Here is a 25,078-nt window from a genome sequence, read left to right as displayed (position 1 = left end):
GTCATGTTATATTTTAAGTAATTTGGAGTTCAGGTGGTTTTTGTTGATATTGTAGGATTTTTTTTGTAGGAAAACACAGTTTTTTAAATTGAAGTATAGTTGATACACAATATTATATTAGTTTCAGGTGTACACTATAGTGATTCAATATTTTTGTGGCTATTTTATTTAAAGTTACTATAAAATATTGGCTATATTACCTGTGCTATATATCTTTGTAGTTTATTTATTTTATACATAGTACTTTGTTACCTCTTAATTCCGTCCCCCTAATTTGCCCCTCTCCCTTCTCTCTCCCTACTGGTAACCACTAGTTTGTTCTCTATATCTGAGTCTGTTTGTTATATTCATTTGTTTGTTATATTTTTTAGATTCCATATATAAGTGATAACATACAGTATTTGTCTTTCTTTGACTTCTGTCACTTAGCATAATATCCTCTAGGTTCATCCATGTTGTTGTAAATGGCAGAATTTCATTCTTTTTTATGGCTGAGTGATATTTGTGTGTGTGTGTGTGTGTGTATCTCACAAATTCTTTATCCATTCATCTGTTGATGGGCACTTAAGTTGCTTCTTTACTGTGGGATTTGTGATAGGTGGGAATGAAGGGACTTATTCCTTAGATAAAGCAAATAGTACAGAATCAGGTTTTTCCTTACAGTGTTACATGAATGGATGTCAGGAATAAGGGAGCACTTAGCTCTATGTGGACCTACTTTCAGAACGTAGAAATACGTTTGTTAAGTGATATGTGTATTATGGAACAAGGGTACCATACGTAAAATACTGACACTCTTTGTAAACTAATTTCTGGTGAAATAATAGAACCACTTAAAAAAACTTACTTCTAAGACTGTTCAAAGTACCCATTTACACTCAAATCTACTGAACTTTTTTATCATTATAATAGCCAAGTCTGTAGGACAGTGATGGCAATGCCAATGGTCAATTTTCTAAAAATTATGTAATCCTGAATCACTGTATACAGTAATTTAATCTGCTCTTCCATCTGATTTTTTATTAAGTATTTCAGGTATTAAAAAAATATAAAAGATAATACAATGAGGGCTCATCAGCAACAAAAGCATTACAAATAAAATTGAAACCCTTTGTGTAATTCTCTCTAATCCCATTTCTCTTCTTTCTTCCAAAGGATAACCACTATCTTGTATTTGATATTTACTATTCCTATGTATGTCTTTATAATTTATATACATACACACATTCATAAACAATATGTAGCATTATTTTGCACATTTTAAGGCTGTTTATACTGATGTGTCATTCTGTGACTTGTTTTTTACTTAAATTGATTCTAGCATTTGTTCAAGTTGCTGAGTATAGCTCTAGTTTGCTTATTTTAATTGCTATATTGTATTCCATTGTATGAATACTCCACAATTTATCCAGTCTCTTGATGAGGAGCCTTTAGGTTGTTTGGGATTTTTCACTCTTGCAAACAGTGCTTGACTGAACATTCTTAAAAATGTTTTCTTATAAACTGGTGTATCTAGAATATATACCTAGGTGTAAAATTGCTGGGTGATCTAGTATGTATATTTTCAGTATTATGAGATATTGCCAAATTATTTTACAAAATGGTTGTATCAACTTTTACTTGCACATCAGTGATGGAGAGTTCCCTTTTTATCCACGTTTTTACCCATTTGGTATTACACTTCTGTTAGTGTGATAGGAATAAAATGGGATTTCCTTGTGGTTTAATGTTCTTTTCCCTGAGTAAGAGTTAAAGTATTTTTTCATGTTCGTGGCTATTCAGTTCTGTTTCTCTGTGAATTACCTGCTTCTGTGTTTGTTCATTTATCTTTTAGACTCGTCTTTTTCTTATTAAGTTTTAGGAGACCTTTAAATAATTTTGATACTAATCCTTTGTAGGTTAAGTGCATTGATTTTTGCTTCCACAGGAAAGTTCAACCTTCTGAACTTGTAGGGAGTGTATGGACCAAAGAAGATAAAGAAATAAATTCTCCAAATTTATTAAAAATGATTCGCCACACCACAAATCTCACTCTCTGGTTTGAAAAGTAAGTTTTTACTTACTTTGTCTTATTACTTCTTAATGTTATACTTCTATAATATTAAGTCATATATAAGCAGAAATTCTGGCTGAAAATATATTTCTTCTTTTCTATGTGAAACAAGGAACTTGCTTTCTAAGCCATGATTTTCTGTTTTCTTTTTTTTTTGGTTAGGTGCATTGTGGAAGCAGAAAATTTTGAGGAACGGGTGGCAGTACTAAGTAGAATTATAGAAATTCTGCAAGTTTTTCAAGATCTGAATAATTTCAATGGTGTATTAGAGATCGTCAGTGCAGTAAATTCAGTATCAGTCTATAGACTAGATCATACCTTTGAGGTAAGTTTTAGGCTTAAATAGTTCATCCTTTTGGGGGGAGAAAAATTAATGTGAAAGAGATTCCTTCTACCACTGATCTTTTTGAGTAAATCCTTTATAAATCCATCTTACTCCTTAAACACAGTGATATCACAATATTAGAAAATCTATCAGTATATATTAGTGAGCCTAGAATTCATCAAAGAATATGAATTTTGTGACTGTTTAATATGCTTACCTAAATGTAATGAAGTTCCAAATGGATTTTTTCAGTGGTACATTGATTGTTTCAAATAAATGACAAAGAATTTTAAATATAAATGTACAAATTACTTTAATCACCTGTGATATAGAGTCAAAGAAAGAATAACATGGAGAGAATGCTTTCTAGAACTTAGTTTTTTTTAATTATAAAATTGTGTATGCTTAGTGTTTATCATTGAAAATTCGGAAGATATAGAAAGTATAGAAAAGTTAGAGACTCAGCCATGCAAATACATTTGCCTTTGGGAATGTGAACTTTTACAATGTTACTAGAAAGTAATCTGGCAGTATATGTTAAAATACAGATACTTTTGGACCCAGAAATAAAAGCAGTGGACTATAAAGTTAAGGTACAAAGATCTAGTTTCTGCAGCATTAATTGTAGTAGCAGAAAACTAGAAACAACCTGTGTCCATCAGTAGGAGAATGATTGAGTATGTTATCCTATACCTATGGCGTAGAATATTGGTTAGCTACAGAAAAAAAGTGAATAGAATCTGTGTATATTGTCTTGGAAGAATAGTTGTGACATTTAGGGGAAAAGCCATTTAAAAAATCTTTAGAAAAATTAATATGATTTCATTTTGATGGAACAAAACAGAACAAACTGTAAACGTGTAAGTGAGTTGCACAAGCATTGAGAAGAGTGTGGAAGGATACATACTCTTCTCTTCACATTGGTTCTTACTGTGGGTTGTGATTAGAGGGGAGTGGAGGGTTAGACTGATTTTATGTGTGTATTTTTCTATTTGAGTGTTTGCATGTTATTGATTTGTATGGACTTACTTATATTAAAGATATTAATAATCAAATATTACCAAATTATCTAATAGACTAATAATTTCAATTCTCATTTTGAAAACTCTGAAGGAGTGTATTCATTTTGAGAAGTTAAGCTTTAGTTTCTTAAAGTGTTGACTATTTATATTCAACAGTATTTATAAAAATAGGTATATGGTATAAAGAATAAAAATACAAAGAATACCTGTTTACCTGGCATCCAGTTTAAGAACCCCTCCCAATCCATCTCCTTCCTTGCGCCTTCAGAGCCAACTCCTATGCTGAATCTTGTGCTTATCATTCTCTTGCTTTTTTCTATAGTTTTACTATTTGTATCTCTAAACATTGTTTCATTTTTCATGTTTCTTAATTATATATGAATATAATTCTTCTAAGACATTTTTTTACTCAACATTATATTCCTAAAATTCATCCATGTTGTTTTTTTAACTATAGTTCATTCTTTGTTTATAGCTGTATCGTATTATAGAAATAACTTTACCAAAATTTCTTTATTTGCTTATTTATTTGTTTGTTAGTTAGTTAGCTAATGGTCATTTGGATTGTTTCTAGTTTGGCACTATTATCAGTAATACTGCCATAAACATTTTCTGCATCTATCCTGGTGCTTACATGCACAAATTTCTCTTAAGTTGTATACCTAGGAGTAGAATTATTGGATGATAGAATAGATAATGCCCAATTGTTTTCTCAAGTATTAATCGTACCAGTTTATACTCCCACCAGAAGCTTGAGTTCTGGTTGTTCCACATTCTCACTAACACTTGATATTGTCAGTTCTCTTTTATTTTTCTAGTCTTGTGGTGTGGGTTTATAATTCCCTAATTTCTAATGAGTTTGAACCTCTTTTAAGATGTTTATTGGCTCTTTATATTGTGGAAATTTTTTACTTTTTTGGTTGAGTTTTTCTAATGAATTTGTATGAGTTCTCTCATATACTGGATTTTAATCCTTTGTCAGTTATGTGTGTTGTAAATATCTTTTTCCAGATTGAAGCTTCTATTTTCACCATTTTTTATGATGTCTTTTGATGAACAGAAATTCTTAATGTCACATTTACTTATTTTTTCCTTTGTAATTTGTGCTTTTTGGTGTCTTGTATAATAGATCCTCCTCTGTTACCTTAATGTTTTATCTTTCTCATTAAGTCCTTAATCCAGCTGGAAATGAGTTTTGAGTATGGAATCTAATTTCCATTTGGCTAGCCAGTTGATCTCACACATTTATTGAAAGTCCATTCTTTCTCCATTGACCTATAGTGTCAGCTGTATCGTAAGTTGAGTATCCATAAATGTGTGGGCCTGTTTTTGGTCCCTCTATCCTGTTCCTTTGATGTATTTGATTATTACTGTGCTAGTGCCACATGTTTAAATTACCATAATTTTATACTAGTTCTTGATACAGTATAGTAGGGCAAGTCCCAACCAATCATTCTTTTTCAAGAGTGACTTACTTTTTTTTTTTTTTTAGTTCTCTGACCAGGGATTGAACCTGGGCCCTGGCAGTGGAAGCGCCAAGTCCTAACCACTGGCCTGCCAGGAAATTCCCAAGAGTGACTTACTCTTGACCCCTTGCTATTATATAAATTTTAGAATCATTTTAAGTTTAATTATTTTAAAGGTTGGGGTTTTGGTAAGAATTATACTGGTTCTATAAATCAGTTATGAAGAACTGACAATTTTACAATAATGAGTCTTCCCAACTATGAACATGGTGTATCTCTCCATTTATTTATTTAATAAAGTTTATGGTTTTCTTGATGAAGATCTCACATCTGTTTTGTTAGATTTATATTAGAATATTTTAATAATCTTGTTTTCTTTGTTGATGATATCTAGAAATGCAGTTGATTTTTGCCTATTGGTTTTATATCCAGCAATATTGCTACATTCTCTCATTAACATTCTATTTATAGATTTACTTCATGTCTTCACAGACAATCATTTCCTCTGTGAATACTGACAGTTTTTCTTTTCAATCCCTAGTCTTTTATTCATTTTTCTTGTCCATTCTAGTTAGGACTTCTGTATAGTACTGAATAAAAATTACAATGCAGTCACCTTTGCTTTTTCCTTAAGTTAAAGGAAATGAGTTGAGGGACTTCCCTGGCAGTCCAGTAGTTGGGACTTCGCCTTCCAGTGTGTGGGGGCGGGGGGTGAGTGTTTGGTCCCTGGTAGGGGAGCTGGGGTCCCGCATGCCTCACAGCCAAAGGGCCGGGGCGTGGAACGGAAGCAATGTTGTAGCAAATTCGGTAAAGACTTTGAATGTGGTCCACGTCAAAAAAATCTTTAAAAAAAAAAAATGAAATGAGTTGAATGGTTTTCCATCAAGTATAATGTTTGCTGTCAATTTGTGTGTGTGTGTGTATCTATCAGGTTAAAAATAAAATAATTCATTTTTAATTTAAAAATGTAATAAGGAAATATAAAATAAATGACTGCTTACTTGGTTTACTACATTTTTGTTCAGTTCTTGTCTCTCTCCCACAGCCTTCTCCTCTTTACCAAAACCTTATTACCCTTAGCCCCAAAAGACCTTTCAGTGGAAAAATATTTGAATGCCATGGGATTATATTTTTCTCCAACAGCTATAACTTGAAACTCTGGCTAATCAGGATTATAACTGATACTGTCCTGTGAAAGATTTTTTTATTGTTTAATCCTCTAATTTATATTAGAAAAAACTAAGTTTTAAAGTTTTATATTTATAGATAAGAAATCATTTCCAGCAAGTGCAGATAAAAATACTACTCATCTCTTAATTTTAAAAATTGTTTTTCAAATATTTGCAAAATTTTAAAATTGAAAGCTCTGCATCTATAAAATATGATTGAATTGTAAAAAAAAAATTATGCTCAGTTTATATATTTTAAAGGCATTGCAGGAAAGAAAAAGGAAAATTTTGGATGAAGCTGTGGAATTAAGTCAAGATCATTTTAAAAAATATCTAGTGAAACTTAAGTCAATCAATCCACCTTGTGTGCCTTTTTTTGGTAAGTTACTAAAAATGGATTTATATTTTGAGGGAGAGTTTGTTATATAGTGAAAAGAGACCAGGCTCTAGAAGCAGATTGTCCTGATTTTATATCTGAGCACATCTGCTTTTATTAGCCGTCTATATTGATAAATAAAACCTAAACTCTGTATGTAAACTCTATCTATAAAGTGAAGATTATAGTAATTACCTCGTAGAGTTGTAAGGAGCTCTGTGGGATCTCTAAGACCAATAGTCTCATTCATGAGGGCACCTCTCAAAGGCCTAACCTCCTCATTCTATATCACACTGGGCATTAAGATTTCAATGTATGAATGTTGAACATTCAAACATTCAAACCATAGCATGCACCAAAAATGTCTCCAGGCATTCCCAGATATCTGTCCTCTGGGGGACAAAATTGCCCCCAGCTGAGAGCCACTGATTTAAATGAATCAGTAATTATGCATGAAAGAGGAACTGAAGATTTTATTCCTGTCCAAAACTGAAGAATAATTCTTTTCTATCTAATTTACGGGCTTTGGGAGGGCAGAATTAGTTTATAAATTTGTAGTCTTACTAACCAGAATTGGCTTAAAATTAATTTATTGATCAGTAATCATTTAAGATCATTAGCATTAAAGATTTATAAGTAAATATTAAAATGGTTAGAATAGATTTAACACTTACAATTTAGACTTTGTGAATGATTCCTCCCTTTTATTTTAGGCTATTAGACTAAGAAATGGCAAATTAAGCTCTTTATAAACCCTAATTTTCTTTCAATTTTAAATTGTTTCCATCCATGTAAAAAAATTCTTAATGTAAAATTGATTATTAAATATATCAGAGATTTTAGTAGTAAGAACTGCTGTATTATAGGATGTCTTTTGACTTTACTAGATCAATTGTTTTCCCAAATGGTTAAGTAACCAATTTTAAAACTGTTCTTCAAAACTTTTTTTTTTACTAGGAATATATTTAACAAATATTCTGAAGACTGAAGAAGGGAATAATGATTTTTTAAAAAAGAAAGGGAAAGATTTAATCAATTTCAGTAAGAGGAGGAAAGTAGCTGAAATTACTGGAGAAATTCAGCAATATCAGAATCAACCTTACTGTTTACGGATAGAACCAGAAATGAGGGTAAATATTTTCTTTGCTTTTCTTTAAAAAGAGGACATGTTAAATCCTCTGCCCTCTCTAAGATATGCCATAACCATACATTATGATCTTTATTTTGCTATGAAAATAATGAGTTAATTTATCAATAGATAGAAATGGTGAATATTAGATATTCTGCACTAACAGTCTGCAGTTATTAATATTATTAGGCACTTTGTCTTGACATTGTTGTTTCTTTGTGCAACTGGTTTAAGTAACACTTTCAAAAAATGAATGACAAAGTGGAATGAGAGAAGCTTTCTGATGTCCACACAGTAAAAAGAAAATCCACTACCAGTACTATCATTGATTGATAGACATTTTAGATATTTTATATGTGCCAGTGTAACATTAAGTAATTAATCCCTTTATAAGAACATTGCATTTAAATAGGGGAAGGGGTTGGGAGAGTGGTGTGTATATATGCATAGTAAAAAATGATTTTTTTAAAACATTTTCTCACTTGGTATTCTGTTTTGAGCAATAGTTCATAATACTGATTCTGTGGTACTATATAAGATGTGAAATATCTTCTAAATTAGAGTAAATTATGGTATTATGTTTATAGTAAGTGAGTTTTATTGTTTTATACTTACTTGAAATTCAGAACATATGATAACTATCAGAATAAGTTCACCTTTCACATTAAAAATTGTGCTACACTTTGAGATGTAGTCTGCAGGTTGGGCATGTTGAGTGAAAATGGTCACTATCATTCCCATCCTCCTAAATTGTAAGATGGTAACTATTCTTTGTTCCAAATTCAAAACAAAGAACCCAAAAGTCCTAAGAAAAAATGACCTGAAGTATACACCATTATGAAAATATAGACAGATACTTGCTCTAAAGAAAATTGTCACCTATTTCATCCCCTTCTCTCACTATTTAGCCAACCCTCTGTGATGTGATGCTTCATAGGGCTAAAGAATTGTTCTTGAGGGAATTTCCTGGCGGTCCAGTGGTTAAGGCTCTGCGCTCTCACAGATGAGGGCCTGGGTTCAATCCCGGGTTGGGGAACTAAGATCCCACAAGCTGCGTGGTATGGCCAAAAAAAAAAAAGAAATGTTCTTGAAGCCCAGATTAGAGTTCACACTGTATTTCCTCCCAGAAATAATGTTACATTGTAGTTGGGTATAATTAAAATAGTAATTTTACCATTCATATCTCAGTAATTCCTAATAGGTTTCTGTGATCCGATCTAGACATCCTACTGTTGTTTAAAGCATTCTTTTGTGGATTAGGGGCAGAGAATGCTTTCTTTATGATTGACTCAAAGTAAGTTTAAAAAGTAGATAAAGTAGCTAATCACTTTCAAAGCATAGTTAACCAAACTAAATAGTATTTTAAAAAATAGAGCAAAGGATGAGAAAATCACGATTATAACTTTATAAAAGTCTTTAAATTACTGTTGGTCCATTTGATTTAATTTAGCTAACCTGAACATAAGAATAAATTGTTTCAATATTGTTAAAGGAGTAATATTATTTTCTTGAAATTGGCAGAATGCCTGAAAAATGGAAGAATTTTATACTAGAAATTCTAAAGCTCATTTTGCCTACTGCTAAAGCTAAACCCCAGAACTTATTTTTATATATGCTTCTAAGCTACTTCAAAATTAAATAAAGCTAAATCCAGTAGTTTGCTTCTAAGAAATTTTTCTAAGGAAGTCATCAGAAATGCACAGAAAACTTTATGCACAAGGAGTTGATAATAATAATTATTACTATAATAGCAAAAAATTAGAAAACACCTATGTGGGTTACTACCTATATGGAAATCGGTGAAATAAATTCTGGAACATCCATCTGGTGAAGTATTATATAGTTAAAATTTGTATTATTTAAAGTAAATAAACCATACAGAAAAAAATTAATTGAATACTTTCAAAAGGCTAAAAATAGCTATGTTGTGATCCCAATTTTGCAGGAAAAAAATTGCAATATATGTATATGTGCATATATTCACACACAGAGTTAAAACATTGGAAGGATATTCCTGTAGTAAAATGTTAACAGTGAGATCTCTGGTTGGTGAGATTACTGTTTATTTTTCTTTTTGTACTTTGTTAAATCATCTAAATTTTTTACTTAAAAACTTGTATTTTATAAGCAGCTCATGCAGCTCAATATCAAAAAAAACAAACAACTCAATCCAAAAATGGGCAGAAGACCTAAATAGACATTTCTCCACAGAAGACATACAGACTGCCAACAAACACATGAAAAGATGCTCAACATCACTAATCATTAGAAAAATGCAGATCAAAACCACAATGAGGTATCACTTCACACCAGTCAGAATGGCCATCAACAAAAAATCTACAAACAATAAATGCTGGAGAGGGTGTGGAGAAAAGGGAACCCTCCTGCACTGTTTGTGACCACCTAGAGGAGTGGGATAGGGAGGGTGGGAGGGAGGCTCAAGAGGGAGGGGATATATGTACACATATAGCCGATTCACTTTGTTGTACAGCAGAAACTAACACAACACTGTAAAGCTATTATACTCCGATAAAGATGAAAAACAAAATTTTAATATGTCTATTTTATAAACTAGTATATAAATAAATATTTATAAATAAACTAATTTATAAAACAACATGTAAGCTTGGAAAAAAATTTTTTTTTATTTATTAATTAATTTATTTTTTTGGCTGTGTTGGGTCTTCGTTTCTGTGCGAGGGCTTTCTCTAGTTGTGGCAAGCGGGGGCCCCTCTTCATCGCGGTGCGCAGGCCTCTCACTATCGCGGCCTCTCTTGTTGTGGAGCACAGGCTCCAGACATGCACAGTAGTTGTGGCTCACGGGCCTAGTTGCTCCGCAGCATGTGGGATCTTCCCGGACCAGGGCTCGAACCCGTGTCCCCTGCATTGGCAGGCAGATTCTCAACCACTGCGCTACCAGGGAAGCCCCGGAAAATATTTTTTTAGTAAAGACAAAAAAGTTACTTTGCTAGAGGCTAACATAGATATGTTTATATAATTGTTCTTGAAATTACTTTTGAATAGACTTTAGTCCAATTTATCTCTTTTTTTCTGATCATCAAAGTTTCATTGTGGATTATAACTATAGTTCTGTTTTAAACACTTTTGACAGCTTATTACTGATGATCATTTTGTTGTTATAATGAGTAGGAATGTTAACTGAGGGATACTGAGCCATTAAGATGGTAATAAGTGAAAAATCTGTTCATCTTCTTAAAAGAACTTTAAGACTGGAATATACAACTTCCATAAAAACTTTATACTTTTATCCGAAAATAGAGAGATTGGAATCGGCAATTCTTGAGGACTTTTCAGACATTAGGATCTGTTAATTTGTTGATGATATTTTTGTATTAAACTGATGAAGTAAATGTTTTAATAAAATCTAAAATATGTACTCATGGATATTTGTTTAATTCCAGAGGTTCTTTGAAAACCTTAACCCCATGGGAAATGCTTCTGAAAAAGAGTTTACAGATTATTTGTTCAACAAGTCACTAGAAATTGAACCCCGAAACTGCAAACAGCCACCTCGATTTGTAAGTCCATTACAGTTTTGGAAAAATTTGTTTTTTAAAGCATTGTTGTCTTTAGCGTTCAACAGACTATTTCCATTAAAATTGTACTTTGCTCGAATAGCTGTTTTTTTACAAATTTATTTATTTATTTTTGGCTGCGTTATGTCTTCGTTGCTGCGCGCGGGCTTTCTCTAGTTGCAGTGAACGGGGGCTGCTCTTCATTGCGGTGTGCGGGCTTCTCATTGCGGTGGCTTCTCCTGTTGCGGAACATGGGCTCTAGGCGCGTGGGCTTCAGTAGTTGTGGCACATGGGCTCAGTAGTTGTGGCGCGCGGGCTTAGTTGCTCTGCAGCATGTGGGATCTTCCCGGACCAGGGCTCGAACCCGTGTCCCCTGCATTGGCAGGCGGATTCTTAACCACTGCGCCACCAGGGAAGTCCTCGAATAGCTGTTTTTAAGTGTTTTGTTTTGCAGTGTTTATACTGTTTCTAAAATTATATATACTGTGGGGGAAAAGTTAGCATTTTGATAAAATCTGGTTTATCCTTTATCTTATCCTTTATCTGTCCATTTTTGATCCTTCCTAGTATAAGGGGAAAAGCTGTGAGAAAGTGAGAACCTAAATGGCAGGTAGCTAATGGAACAGGAAATGAAAAGACCTGGGAAGGAGTAAGGAGAGAGATCATAGTTCTTCTGACTTGACCCTCGCTCCTGCCATAAGAGCACCATTGTCCGTAGTTACCACTGGAACCCACCTCTCTCGCTAAAATTTGCTGCTATACAGTAGTTCCTTTTATTCCTGGGGTTCGCAGTGACAACAGAAGTAGTGGAAGACCAATTCTAAGTAGCTGACAGTGAAGCAAGGTGTGGAAGGAAGTAAAAACATTTGTGATACACCAACTTCGAGCCAGGTAGTTTCATGTTACCTCATCTCCACAACAATTGTATGATATTGATCTTACTCTCATTTTACAGACATAAAAACTGAGGCTCGAAGGAGATAAATAACTTTTTTCAAGGCTGCATAGCTAGATATGGGCACACTTGAGGTTTTAACTCAAGTTACCTGAATCTGAGTTCATGTTTTTTCATTAGTTTACCACTGGGAGAAGTTTTAAAAGGGAGTAGAGGTTGAAGGTGGGAGATAATGATAGCAATTTTTTCCAAAGACTCTAAAGTATCATTGTGGAGGTTGGTCCTTTATTATTAGGGAGGGGGAAAGAAAAGGTCTTTTTTTTCTAAAGCACCTAGCATAATATGTTGCATATATTATGTCTACAGTGAATATTTGTGAAATTGATATCAGTAATTTGAAGAAGTTTAGGTTCAAATGTTTGGGGAGCAAACAGTTGTTTTCACACAGATTTTGCAGTATTTTATTTCTGTAGTATGAAAAGAGGTTTACTTATACAGTATTCGAGTCAATGTTAAAATTAAGCCAGTCAAATCCCAAAGCGTTCCACTGGAATGTTACAGACTGTCCTTGCAGACTGGGATTTACTGTACTCTCTTAACTGTATGCTAAGAATTAATAAGGTAATACTAAGTCATAATAAATAAAGTACATGCAAGTTTGTAATCGTAATTATATTTGCTTTTCCTAGCCTAGGAAATCAACTTTCTCTTTAAAATCTCCTGGAATAAGGCCTAATACAGGCCGACATGGCTCTACCTCAGGTACTTTACGAGGTCATCCAACACCATTAGAAAGAGAACCATGTAAAATAAGCTTTAGTCGGATTACTGAAACAGAGCTTGAATCAACAGTGTCAGCACCAACCTCTCCAAATACACCATCTACTCCACCAGTATCTGCTTCTTCAGACCTTAGTGTGTTTTTAGATGTGGATCTCAACAGTTCCTGTGGTATGTATTTGATGTAAACTATTTGGCAAAAAAAGGAATCTTGTGTTTCAGTTAATTCTTTTCATCATTTTAATTAGGAAACTGTAGAATCCTTTGCAAACTGTATTAGTGTGAAAAGTGACATCTATATGTGAAAATAGTGATTAACATGGGAGTAAAGCATTATTTGTGCATTGTTTATGCATATTATTTTCTAATTTATTCATTCAACAAAGATTTATTTAGAACCTTTTGAGCCCCAAAGCTACTCTAAAGGGGAGCAGTAGACAGTGAAAAAGAAAACAAAGCAGATAAGTTTTGTGAAGGAAATTTAAAAAGAGACTGTGTTAGAGAGGGAACTACTTATACTAAGAAAGGAAAAACATTCCAGGTACAAAGAATACCAGGTTCATTCTTTAAAAACTAACATGGCCAAAGATGATGATAAAATTCTGAACTCTGTGTGTGTTATTACGTATGTTACTTTATGCAAACATATTTTAAAAATATAACCGTACAGATTACCTTCCTTTTCAAATTGATATTTCTCATTCCAATAGGAAGCAATAGCATCTTTGCTCCAGTCCTCTTGCCTCATTCAAGTAAGTAAGAATTTGAGTCGATTCTAATGAAATGACTATAAAGATAATAATTGAATTGATAAAATTTGTATATGAATATTTTGGGTTTTAGCAACATTTTAAAATTTTAAGAAATGAATGAAATTCTTATAAATAAATCAAATTATTTTCTTTCAACTGTGTACTATTTAAACTTTACTACAGTTTATTTTCATCATTTTACAACCTATCTATGTTCTAGGGGCTGTATGACATTGAACAAATTACTTAGCATATCCAGTTTGTTAAGGATCAGATGAGATAACTATTTAGAAGCAGCTAGCACATTACTTGGCACAGGATGAACAGTGATTTCATATCAGTTGCCTCTCCTCTTCCCCACTCCTTCCAATTCATTTCCTATAGGAATAATACTAAATGTTCATCAGGTTCCCAGGCTAGCCTTGATCACTTATTTCTTCTCATGAGCTTTTTTTAGTTAAAGCAGCATTTTAAGTAAAATACTGTCACCTTTCTTTCTATGGTCATTTGTTTAAAACAAAATAACCCAAAGGGACACAGCAGCTTTAGGAATAATTCTCCCAATCTAGAGGACTTCTGCTTCATTTAGATAGTAGCAAGAGAGTTTCTGTCTTGTGAGAAAAGTAAAGTTTTTCTTTTAAATGTTTAATTCTGTACTTTATTTTAATTTTTAAATTTTTATCAAGGTGATATATGCATAGAGTTTTAAAAGGCAAATAGTGCTTAAAACACTTAAGATGAAATTAACAACAGTTCTACCCAATGACTCCCCACCCCTTGTTTTCCAGTGGTTCTTCCACATTTTTAAATGATGTTTTTATATTTTTCTCTCTCTAGAATCATTTATTTTAGACAGTGTTTACTGATTTCCTATTATGGTAGATGAAGATTTCACCCTTTACCTAATATACTTAGCGCATTTGGGGAAAATATTATTCACTGCCAAGTCAAGGAGTGTATACTCTGATCATGCTTCCTTTCTTGTACAGCTCTGTTTCCTGAAGTTAATAATAGCTTCATTAATGTTTAGGATTTTTGTTTGTTTGTTAGTTTTTTAAACATCTATTGCTACATCTTCCCACACCCTTTTACAGCACAGTTTTCCTTAAAGTCAGACCATTTAGGGAAGTTATCTAGGTTTTTTTGTTTTGGGGGTTTTGTGTGTGTGTGCTTTTTAACTTGGAAACTTCCTTCCTGATGCTCTTTTGTCCTGCTCCAGTTGGGACTGGTTGCTGTCTTGACCTCTGACCCAGCTGAAATCCTAGAACTTTCTTTTGTTGTCATACTAGAAATTCCCTTCATCTCTCTTGTGTTGGATTCTTGTTTTTTGGATTCCTTGTCTTCTTTCTTGATATGCTTCCTTATTTTGGTAGGGGTACATCTTTAGTAGCTCCCTGAGAAAGCATACATAGGATATAAATTTTTAAGTTCTTGCATTTCTGAAAATGTATTTATACATTTAGTTGTTATTAGTTTGGCTGGGGGAATTCCCCAGCAGTCCACTCCACACTTTCACTGCCAAGGCCCCGGGTTCAATCCCTGGTCAGGGAACTAAGATTCCACAAGCTTCATGGTGCAGCCAAAAAAAAAAAAAAGTTTGGCTGGGTATGGAATTTTAAATCATTTTCAGTCAGAATCTTGAAGACAGTTTCCCACTGTCTTCTAGCTTTCATACTTGCTGTTTAGAAGTCTAATATCATTCACTTATAAATTATTCATGCATAATCTTTAAATGCCTATTATATGCAGGTACTGTTGTAGGTGTGAGAGAAGTGGCACTGAACAAAATAGACAAAAATCCTTCTGTCAGTGATGCTACATTCTTAATCCTTTTTTTGAAAACTGGGGTTTACTTGCTGTAGCAAAGAGACCCAAAAATACAGTGTCTTACATGAAATAGAAGTTTACTTCTCAAAATAGCCAGAGCAAGTAAACAACTCTGCTCTATAAGGTTTTCAGGCTAGCAGGGCAATCCAGCATTCTCAAAATTTGGCTTCCATCTCTGAGTCTTGAGCAACTGATTTGAGTTGTTACCATTTTTTTCTGCCAGCAGGAACATGGAGGGCAAGGAGCTTTGTTACAAAACTGTGATCTGGGAGTTGCAGGTATCACTCCTGCTCTCATCCCATTGGCCAAAACTTAGTCACATGGACACAGCTGCAAGGGAGGCTAAGAAATGTTGTCTGTAACTAGGCAGCCTTTTGCCTTGCTAAAATTCATGGGATCCTATTACTAAAAGGAAGAAAGGGACAGGTGCACTGGGGGACAATTGGCAGTCTCTGCCACATTAAATTCAAGAAACTTTTAGGATCTTCTGTTTATTCCTAATGATCTATACATTCACAATGATCTGCTTTGATGTGGGTCTTTTTTTCTTCTTTCATTTTGCTGTCTATAATGAGCCCTTTAAATTTAGAGATTCATGTCTTTGATTTCTAGAAAGTGTTCCTTGTATCATTTTTTAAATAATTTCTCCCCTACCATGTTCTCTGAGTCCCTTTTTGGAGCTTCTTTTCCATACTGTACATCCTAGATTCATCCTCTGATTTTTTTTTTATCTCCTCTTGTCCATCTCTTTGTTTATGTGTTCTGTTTTCTGGGAGATTTCCTTACTTTATTGCCGAGCTTTTCTATTTTTTTTTTTTTTCAATCTATCATGATTTTGAATTTCTAAGAATTCTTTCTAAATTCCCTCTGATCATGCCATTTTTTTTTTTAAATCCCAAATTTAGCAGTGTGTGTTTTTTTTTTTAAATTAATTAATTAATTTATTTATGGCTGTGTTGGGTCTTCGTTTCTGTGCGAGGGCTTTCTCCAGTTGCGGCGAGCGGGGGCCACTCTTCATCGCGGTGCGCGGGCCTCTCACTATCGCGGCCTCTCTCGTTGCCGAGCACAGGCTCCAGACGCGCAGGCTCAGTAATTGTGGCTCACGGGCCTAGTTGCTCCGCGGCATGTGGGATCTTCCCAGACCAGGGCTCGAACCCGTGTTGCCTGCATTGGCAGGCAGATTCTCAACCACTGCGCCACCAGGGAAGCCCCTGATCATACCATTTTTATATCATCCTAGTCTGGTTTCATTATTCAATTTTTGAAAAAAATTAATTTTGTTTCTGGTATGGTTTCTTTTCTGAGTTTCTTTCTTCTATTAGTTGTGGTCTGTGGTCTTTCATATTGGAGGTTTTTCTTTCTTGTCTGGGATCCTTAGCTTTCTGTTCATATTTTAGAGTGAGGCAATATAAACTGATGGGAAGTGCAATATCTGTGGGCAAAGCTTGTTGCCTTGTAGGTTTCACTGTTAGAGTGATAGAGTGATGAGAATTTTTTTTGCTTAGGAAGTCCCCAAATTTCAGAATCTATGAGGCATTTTCTCTAAGAGTGTTTAGTTTCTCCAAAGAAAGATCTTTGAATCTTCTTCCTGGGAGATCTCTGCATTTAGTATGAAAATCTGTGTTTTCAGCACAGACTAGTGTTCCCAAGTCTGAAGTTTAGATTCTCCAGAGAATAAAACCCTCAGTCTCCTGCAGTGGTGGGAATGTGGTAATTGCCTGGCCTCACTAAGTGGAGAATAGGATTTGGGGGTTCTCACTGGTCCTTGTATAGACGTAATCATATCTTCTGTTTTCACGTCCATGCCTTCCATTATACCAAGTGCCTTTAATTCCTGATCCCTCCTTTGGTTCTCTGGGGGCAAATCTGCTGCTGTTTGTCAGTCCCACTCACTATAGACATTTGGGTTTCATCTTCCTCCATTTGTCTCCTTCATGTACATTGTAGTCCACCTTCATGCATTGAAGCTTCAGGATCCACATGTTTCCTGGCTTCATTGAAGTTTGTGCATGTTTCTTATTTTCCTGGTTGTTCAGCAGTGGAGATGTTTTTACTACATATATTAGTTTCTAGTGCTTCTGTAACAAGGTACCACAAACTGAGTGGCTTAAAGTCCAGTTCTGGAGGCTAGAAGTCTGAAAATCAACGTGGCAGGGCTGTGCTCCCTCTGAAACCTGTACGGGAGAATCTTTCCTTACCTCTTCTGGCATTTGCTGGCAATCCTTGGCATCCTTTGGTTGGTAGATACATCACTTTAATCTCTGTCTCTGTAGTCACATGGCCATCTTCTCCTTGTATCTCATTTTCTCATCTCCTGTTTTTATAAAGACACCAGTCATACAGAATTTGGGCTCACTTTCATCCTAACTTGATTACATATCTGTAAAGACTATATTTATAAATATGATCACATTCATAGGTGCTGGGGTTAGGGCTTCAACATAACTTCTGTGGGGGGGACACAGTTCAACCCATAACACTATGCCATTTGAGAACCAGGAGTTCTAGACATTATTCTGGGTGGTAGTAAAATACATTTTCCATATGATAAAGAAAATCATGTTTTGAATTTTAATAGAAAATATTGAGAATAACTGCATAAAATTCTGAACATCTTAAAATCCTGAAAGAAATAAAAGTATGAAAAGTGCTCACATACAATGGGAAAAACAGCAAGACTGCATTAACAATGGGCATGAATAGACAGTTTACATCAAAGTATGAGCAAGCCTATGTTAAAAGATACTCATATATTACTTATCCCTTGTAAATTGATATATTAGTATGATCCTTTTGGAAAGAAATCTGAAAACAACATATCAAACCAAAAAAATGTTCACACCCTTTAGTTATTCATTCAATAGAGAATTGAGTACTTTGTACCAGCTACTCTGCCAAGTACTAAGGATTCAACAGCAAACTAGAAAGACAAAGTCTCTGCCTTCATTAATACCGAATACCAAAAAATTTTTGTGAAGAAGTCGCGTACATGAAGATCACATTGTTCATCCTGCCCCCGTGGTTTTTCTACTTTACTTTTAGCTCCTTAGTCTCTCTTGCTGGTTTCTCTTCATTTTCCCAACCTATTAACATTGGAAGGCCCTAAGTCTCTGAATCTCTTTTCTTCTCACTCACTTGGTGTCTCGTTCACTGTTATATCGTCTATATGATGATAATTCCCCAATTTTTTTTCTCTGCCCAGAGCCTGTCTCTTGACCTTTAGGCTCATGTATTCAGTGACCTGTTCGACGTCTCTATTTGGATATCATCTCCTCTAAAGTTGTTCTTCCCATCGCCGCCTCTTCTCAGTCATGACCACATTTGTCTAATTGCTGAGGCTGAAAATATTAGAGTTATCATTACTTCTTTCTTTTTCTCATACCCCAAACGTGATCCATCAACAGGTCTTATTTACTTTCAGAATATATCCAGGATCTAACCATTTCTTTACTGCTGCCACCTTGGTCCAAGCGACCACCATCACTTACCTGGTTTATTATAGTAGCATCCTAACTTCCCACCTTCCACACTTTAGTCTGTTTTCAGTACAGCAACTAGGTCCTTTTAGCATGTAGGTTAGACTCTTCTCACCTATACTTAAAGCCAGTGGCTTTCCATCTTAGAGTAAAAGCCAAAACTCCTTCAAAAGGACCCATAAGGTCCTATGCAGTTTGGCCTTCTTTGATCTATCAGACTTCATCACCTACTCTTCTCTCCTGTTGTTTACTCTGCTCCAGCTACTCTGCCTCCTGAACAAAATAGACAGATTCCCACATCAGGACTTCTACTCTTGCTGTCCTCTCCGCTTGGAGTGCTCTTCACCCTTCTGGCCTTGTGGCATGCTCCCTTGCCTCCTTCAGGCTTTTGCTCGGTGTTACCTGAGTGAGGCCTTCCCTGATCACCCTCTTTGAAATTGCTCCCCCTTCCCTACCTAATATTTCTTCTTTTAACTTATAGCCATTATACTTTTACTTAATTATCATGTTTATTCTCTCTTATCAACCTAGAACATAAGCTCCAGAAGGACGTGAATTTTTGCTTCCTGTTCACTGCTGTATCGCTAGTGCCTAGAAGAGTGCTGGCACTATAGCAGATGCACAATAAATACTTGCTGAGTGGATGGACGAGTGAATGATAAAAAATTGGAAGTAACTTACATAGCTAGCTAACATTACAGAAATTGTTAAGTAAATTATCCTACATTCACTGGTTTGGAATACTAAGGTTATTTAAAATGCTCACAAAACCTGTATAATCTTGTGGAGAAGTGCTCTTAATAGAAAATAAAATTGAAGTTGAACTTCACACTTCAACAAGGGTTACTGAGTGCCTCCTATGGAGAAACATTCTGTGTTTAAGTGTTTAAGTGGGCTGACTGTAGAGTCAGACTCAGAAACTTTCATAGCTATCCCATTATCATTAAAGTATTTTCTGCTTCCATGAGCGTGTGTGTTTCTGTAAGGAAGAGAAGACTCAACTAAGTTTGCCTTAAACAATAAGAAAGCATTCTGACTCAGATCGCTGGAAGTCTGTAGGAAGGCTGCTTTAGGACTGGTTGATTCAGTTATTAATGATAACTGATAATGATAACTTTGATGATGTTATTAAAGACCAGATTTCTTTTTGACTCTTCATTGGTTTGTCCAGATTATCAGCTTTATCTGAGGCTGTTTTTCCTCAAGGTCATAAGAGTGGTGGGGCAGGAGTATTGGTTATGTGCTTTCTTGTTCAGTCAAGTGAGAAAGAAAGGTACAGAGAAAGGCTGACAGACCGCTTTTCCAGAAGAGCAAGGAACTTCCTCTTCAGTAGCCTCTTGCAAACCTCCTTTCAAATTTCAGTAGTCCGAATTAGTTCATGTGTCGACAGCCAGTTACTCTGGCTGAGGGAATGGTCTGATCAGGCCCCACCTCTGGAGCTAAGGGGTGAGATCAGCTTTCACTGAAGCACACAGCTGTATGCATAAAAGAGAGGCAGATAGGGCTTCCCTGGTGGCGCAGTGGTTGGGAGTCTGCCTGCCAATGCGGAGGACACGGGTTCGTGCCCCGGTCTGGGAAGATCCCACATGCCGCGGAGCAACTGGGCCCGTGAGCCACAATTGCTGAGCCTGCGCGTCTGGAGCCTGTGCTCCGCAACAAGAGAGGCCGCGATAGTGACAGGCCCGCGCACCGCGATGAAGAGTGGCCCCCGCTTGCCACAACTAGAGAAAGCCCTCGCACAGAAATTAAGACCCAACACAACCAAAATAAATAAAATAAATTAATAAAAAAAAAAAAAAAAAAAAAAGAGAGGCAGATAAAAGTCTGATCAAGTTAAGACAGCGAGTCCTTTGTCCACTTCTTGACTGGAATTGGGGTGCCCTGGGCAGAATTGGCTGGCTAAACCATATGGGATGGATTCACCATCACCAAGAGACAAAGACAAGGCAAAGTCTGCTGGGCAAGCAAAAGGAACATATTCACAGCAGGTAGTGCTCTACCTAACCTCCTCACACCATCTGCCAACCCCCCCAGGCATACTTTTTGTTTCTGCTACTGGCACTGTGAGCCATCAAGACACCCTGAGGTGACTGCAGAGTCACGTGATCAGGACAGCAATTTTTGACATGGAGTAATGCGTGACATCTTTACTTGGATGTCCCATAAGCAGTTCACACAAATTCAGTGTGTTTAAAATTAAACTCACCAACTTCTTTCCCAACTAGCTCCTATAAACCCAATCTCAGTACAATGATAAACAAGATATGATCACTATCTTTATAACAACTGTGTGTGGAGATATAAAATAGGAAGTTGGTCCATAATTACAGGTATTTTTTTAACCATATGAAAAAGACAAAAGAAATGAACATGAAAATCGTTCTTATTCTATGTCTGGTTGGCATGTTTATGGGTAGTTTTTCCTCTAATACTGTATTATTTTGTAAATTTCCTTTAATGCAGTTGTGTATTGTTTCCATTATCAATGAAAGACTTGCAAATAGAAGAGTCCTGTGATACAACCCTACCCTATGGTCTCCTATATGGAGGTTTTATTACCTGTGTAGAAATGTATCCAATATTAGCTGCTTCAAAAAATTCATGGTATTTTACACTGAGAATACTGTTGATTAGCTAAGGATTTAATTTTTGACTGTTGTCTAAAACCAGTCGTCTACACTGCATGTTTATGTAAGTTAACATGATGTTAAAAGAACTTAAGTAAAAATAATGTTCATTTTGGGGGAAAAAAAAAGCATGGTCTCTGTTTATGGATGATCTTTCTCTGGAAGTTAGTACAGTTTATACAAACAAAAGGCTTTTCAGGGAGCAGAATCTCCTTATTAATCTTAATTGAATAGTATATTTTCATTTAGCAGTAGTACCTAGTATGTGCCAGGCGCTACCACTGTGTTACATGCTACAGATATGAAAATAAATACACACTGCCCTCAAAAAGCTTACACCTTAATGGAGAGGATAGCTAAACCAACAGTCAGCTACAGTACAGTCTGACAGATACCATAGCAGAGGTGATCACAGATTGAAGTAAAGTTTTGTCTTATGATTGCATTGTGACTTGTGGTTAAACTAATCTTTTTTACCCCCAGAGTCTTTCTTTAGTTCGTGTGGTAGTTTACATAAACTAAGTGAAGAGCCACTGATTCCTCCTCCACTTCCTCCTCGAAAAAAATTTGATCATGATGCTTCAAATTCCAAGGTAAGGAATTCCCTGGTGGTCCAGTGGTTACCTCCGGGCTTCCACTGCAGGGGCACAGGTTCCATCCTTGGTTAGGGAACTATATAGATCCTGCATGCTCCTCCTCGTGGCCAAAAAACAAAAACAAAAAATCAAATTCCAAGGTAGTCAACAGGACTTAGGTTTGCCTCAACTTATTCAAAGTTGTGAATCTTCAAAATAGGGCTTGTTCTTATAAAGAGTCTGTCAATTACAATTTGGTCACCCATTATGGTTTTTAAATATTTAGGTTGTTTTATTTAGAAAATACCTTAAATAATTGTTTAATCCTCATAATAATTTTTCTAAAAAAAGAGGCTGGGCAGATTCACAGATGCTCAGAAGAAATACTTTTATTTCTGGTGGAGATGGAAAGAACTGTAGTATTCAAACCATTCTCCAAACTTTCACCTGGTGCTTCTCAAACTTTAGGTTGCATCAGAAGCACCTGGAAGGCTTGTTAAAACCAGATGGCCAGAGTTTCTGATTCAGTAGGTCTGGGGTGGGGCCCAGGAATTTGCATTTCTAACAAGTTCCCTACTCGTGTTGATGTTGCTGATCCCTGGCTCACACTTTGAGAACCACCACCGAGCCTCACTGGGGATCGTAGAAGTAAATGGCCAAAAAGCAGAAGCTGGATGTTAAGTCCTCTTGTCCTTTCATGTCCTTTCATGTCTACAAAGCTATATATTCTTTTTACATCACTTGCCCATTATTATAAATAAAACCACACATTTATAAACTATATATAAAGCAAGATAATCTGAGGCTTTATAAGATTTCATTTAAAACATCTCATATATCAAAATATTAAACTGGGCCCTGAGTGAAACTGGGAGTAATTTACTCATAAATCTGATCATTAAACCAGATTAACCTATTTTGAGGCTCTGGATTTAACTTAACACATAAGAATTCTTTAGTCTTTTTAAAACTTTTTCTCACAGATTTTTCAGGAGAACAGAGGTATAATTTAATCTTTTTGTTTTTGAGGGAACTATGAAATCTGATGATGACCCCCCTGCTATTCCGCCAAGACAGCCTCCTCCTCCAAAGGTAAAACCCAGAGTTCCTGCTCCTACTGGTGCATTTGACGGGCCTCTGCATAGTCCACCACCGCCGCCGCCGAGAGATCCTCTTCCCGATACCCCTCCACCAGTTCCCCTTCGGCCTCCAGAACACTTTATAAACTGTCCGTTTACTCTTCAGCCACCTCCGCTGGGACATCTTCACAGAGATCCAGACTGGTTCAGAGACGTTAGTACGTGTCCAAATTCTCCAAACACTCCTCCTAGCACACCCTCTCCAAGGGTACCACGTCGATGCTATGTGCTCAGTTCTAGTCAAAATAATCTTGCTCATCCTCAAGCTCCCCCTGTTCCACCAAGGCAGAATTCAAGCCCTCACCTACCAAAACTGCCACCAAAGACTTACAAACGGGAGCTTTCGCACCCCCCATTGTATAGACTGCCTTTGCTAGAAAATGCAGAAACTCCTCAATGACCCTAGCCATATGTAGTCATTGACACTGGAATGGTATTTGTAAAGTTTTTTTTAATTTATTCAAAAGAGGCATAGTATTTTAGTACTTTTTAAAAATAATGCTCTTACAAAAATGCTACTGATCAAATAAGCTTTTAAAAATTGGAAAAATAAAAATACAGAAGTCCTTTACCATTATCCTCAGGTGATCAGTAGCATTGCCTTGTCTTGGATCCTCAGTGCTGCCCAAAGGCCAGTATAAAGAATTTATATTTGCACTGTAGACTCTGCTAAAATATGGTTTAAAGTGACATTGATTGCACTGAAAGGGGATAGTGCATTTGTGGAATTTTTCAAATTTGAGTAACAGATGACTTTTTAAGGCAGTAAATTTATACACATATAGGGGGGTGTGTGGTGATACTGATTTTTAAGCCTCTTTGACCATCTTCTAGTTTTTACGTCTAGTTTTTACATTTAGGAAGATCGTGAATAACACCCACTGTTCTTAAACTCTTTAATGCCATGTCTTAAAAGCCAGAATTTGCTGCTGAAGACAAAAGTGAAAAACAGAACAAAAATAATAGAATGCACTGTGTTTATTGTTTTGTCGAAATGTAAACAGACTACCTAACCCAATCATAGAGGAAAAAAGGGCATATATCTTATACAGATGTGCCTTTTTGTTTTTGCAGACTATGGTGTCTTTAGCTAACGAGTTGCCTGTTGTTTTGGAAAACAAAGTTAATATGCCATACATGTACAGTTTTGTTTATATTGTACATTTAAAGATAATGCTAATAACCTATATAAATTTATGTGACTCAAGGCCTATAATACAGTCTGCTACTTTACTAATTCATAAAGCCGGAGGATAAGTTTCTTATGGCATAGGAAAAAACTGCATTGCCTTCAAAACCAAGTAACTTTCTCGATAAATCTCGTGTTAACTAAAAATTTTTAAAGTATTTTTTTAGATTGGTAATATTTAAACCAGCAGACACTTAAAGCTTTATTAAATTTTTAATCAGAGACGTGATTAAAACTTTTATTTGCCATTTGTACTCCTTCATTCTAAGTGATGAAAAAGCGTGTTTTCCTCTTAGTGCCGTAGCAGCAGTTGTAAAGTAGCCAAAAGCCACATTGTTTATTTACTGGTCTGTGGCCTTTTACTGTGCTTTGTATCAGAGTTCCTAACAAGATTAATAAATCACCCCAGTCTTAATTTTTAAAAGACGTTTAAAATATGTGTTTTCATTATAAGGAACAAGGGGGGTAAGATTGTTGAGTTCTGTAGAAGTAATATATACACACATTTTCAATAATTTGTGCAATTTAAGTTCCATAATCCCAAAGAATTTAAGTGGTGTAAACGTCAGAGGGATAACTTTGTCTTCACCGTTAAACGCAGTCACAAGCTTCTTGCAACCATTTTTACGCATTCAGATGAAAAATTAGGAGCATGTTAGGAATTCTCTGTAAGCAGGATTATAGCCATCCTTGGTAGGATCTTGGAAGCTGCCTTGATTTAAGGCCAGTAATAAACAAAAAA

At 35.5% G+C, this 25,078-nt stretch overlaps 1 protein-coding gene across 3 annotated transcripts in view; it reads left to right on the top strand.

Annotated features, from left to right (window-relative positions):
• The window catches only part of SOS2 (SOS Ras/Rho guanine nucleotide exchange factor 2), a 101,677-nt gene extending 76,606 nt beyond the window's left edge, over positions 1 to 25,071 (top strand). For all 3 annotated transcript variants that reach the window (XM_036841501.1, XM_036841499.1, XM_036841500.1), the window contains 9 exons: positions 1,928 to 2,047; positions 2,216 to 2,378; positions 6,297 to 6,414; positions 7,369 to 7,541; positions 10,963 to 11,079; positions 12,661 to 12,922; positions 13,462 to 13,503; positions 21,917 to 22,026; positions 23,038 to 25,071. In XM_036841501.1, the coding sequence (XP_036697396.1) occupies positions 1,928 to 2,047; positions 2,216 to 2,378; positions 6,297 to 6,414; positions 7,369 to 7,541; positions 10,963 to 11,079; positions 12,661 to 12,922; positions 13,462 to 13,503; positions 21,917 to 22,026; positions 23,038 to 23,547 (1,615 nt within the window). In that variant the 3' untranslated portion in view covers positions 23,548 to 25,071. The remainder of the gene's footprint in view (positions 1 to 1,927; positions 2,048 to 2,215; positions 2,379 to 6,296; positions 6,415 to 7,368; positions 7,542 to 10,962; positions 11,080 to 12,660; positions 12,923 to 13,461; positions 13,504 to 21,916; positions 22,027 to 23,037) is intronic.
• The last annotated feature ends 7 nt before the right edge of the window (positions 25,072 to 25,078 follow it).

This window comes from Balaenoptera musculus, chromosome 2 (assembly GCF_009873245.2).
Source record: "Balaenoptera musculus isolate JJ_BM4_2016_0621 chromosome 2, mBalMus1.pri.v3, whole genome shotgun sequence".
Classification (NCBI taxonomy): Eukaryota; Metazoa; Chordata; class Mammalia; order Artiodactyla; family Balaenopteridae; genus Balaenoptera; species Balaenoptera musculus.
This window is presented reverse-complemented; position numbering and strand designations above follow the sequence as displayed.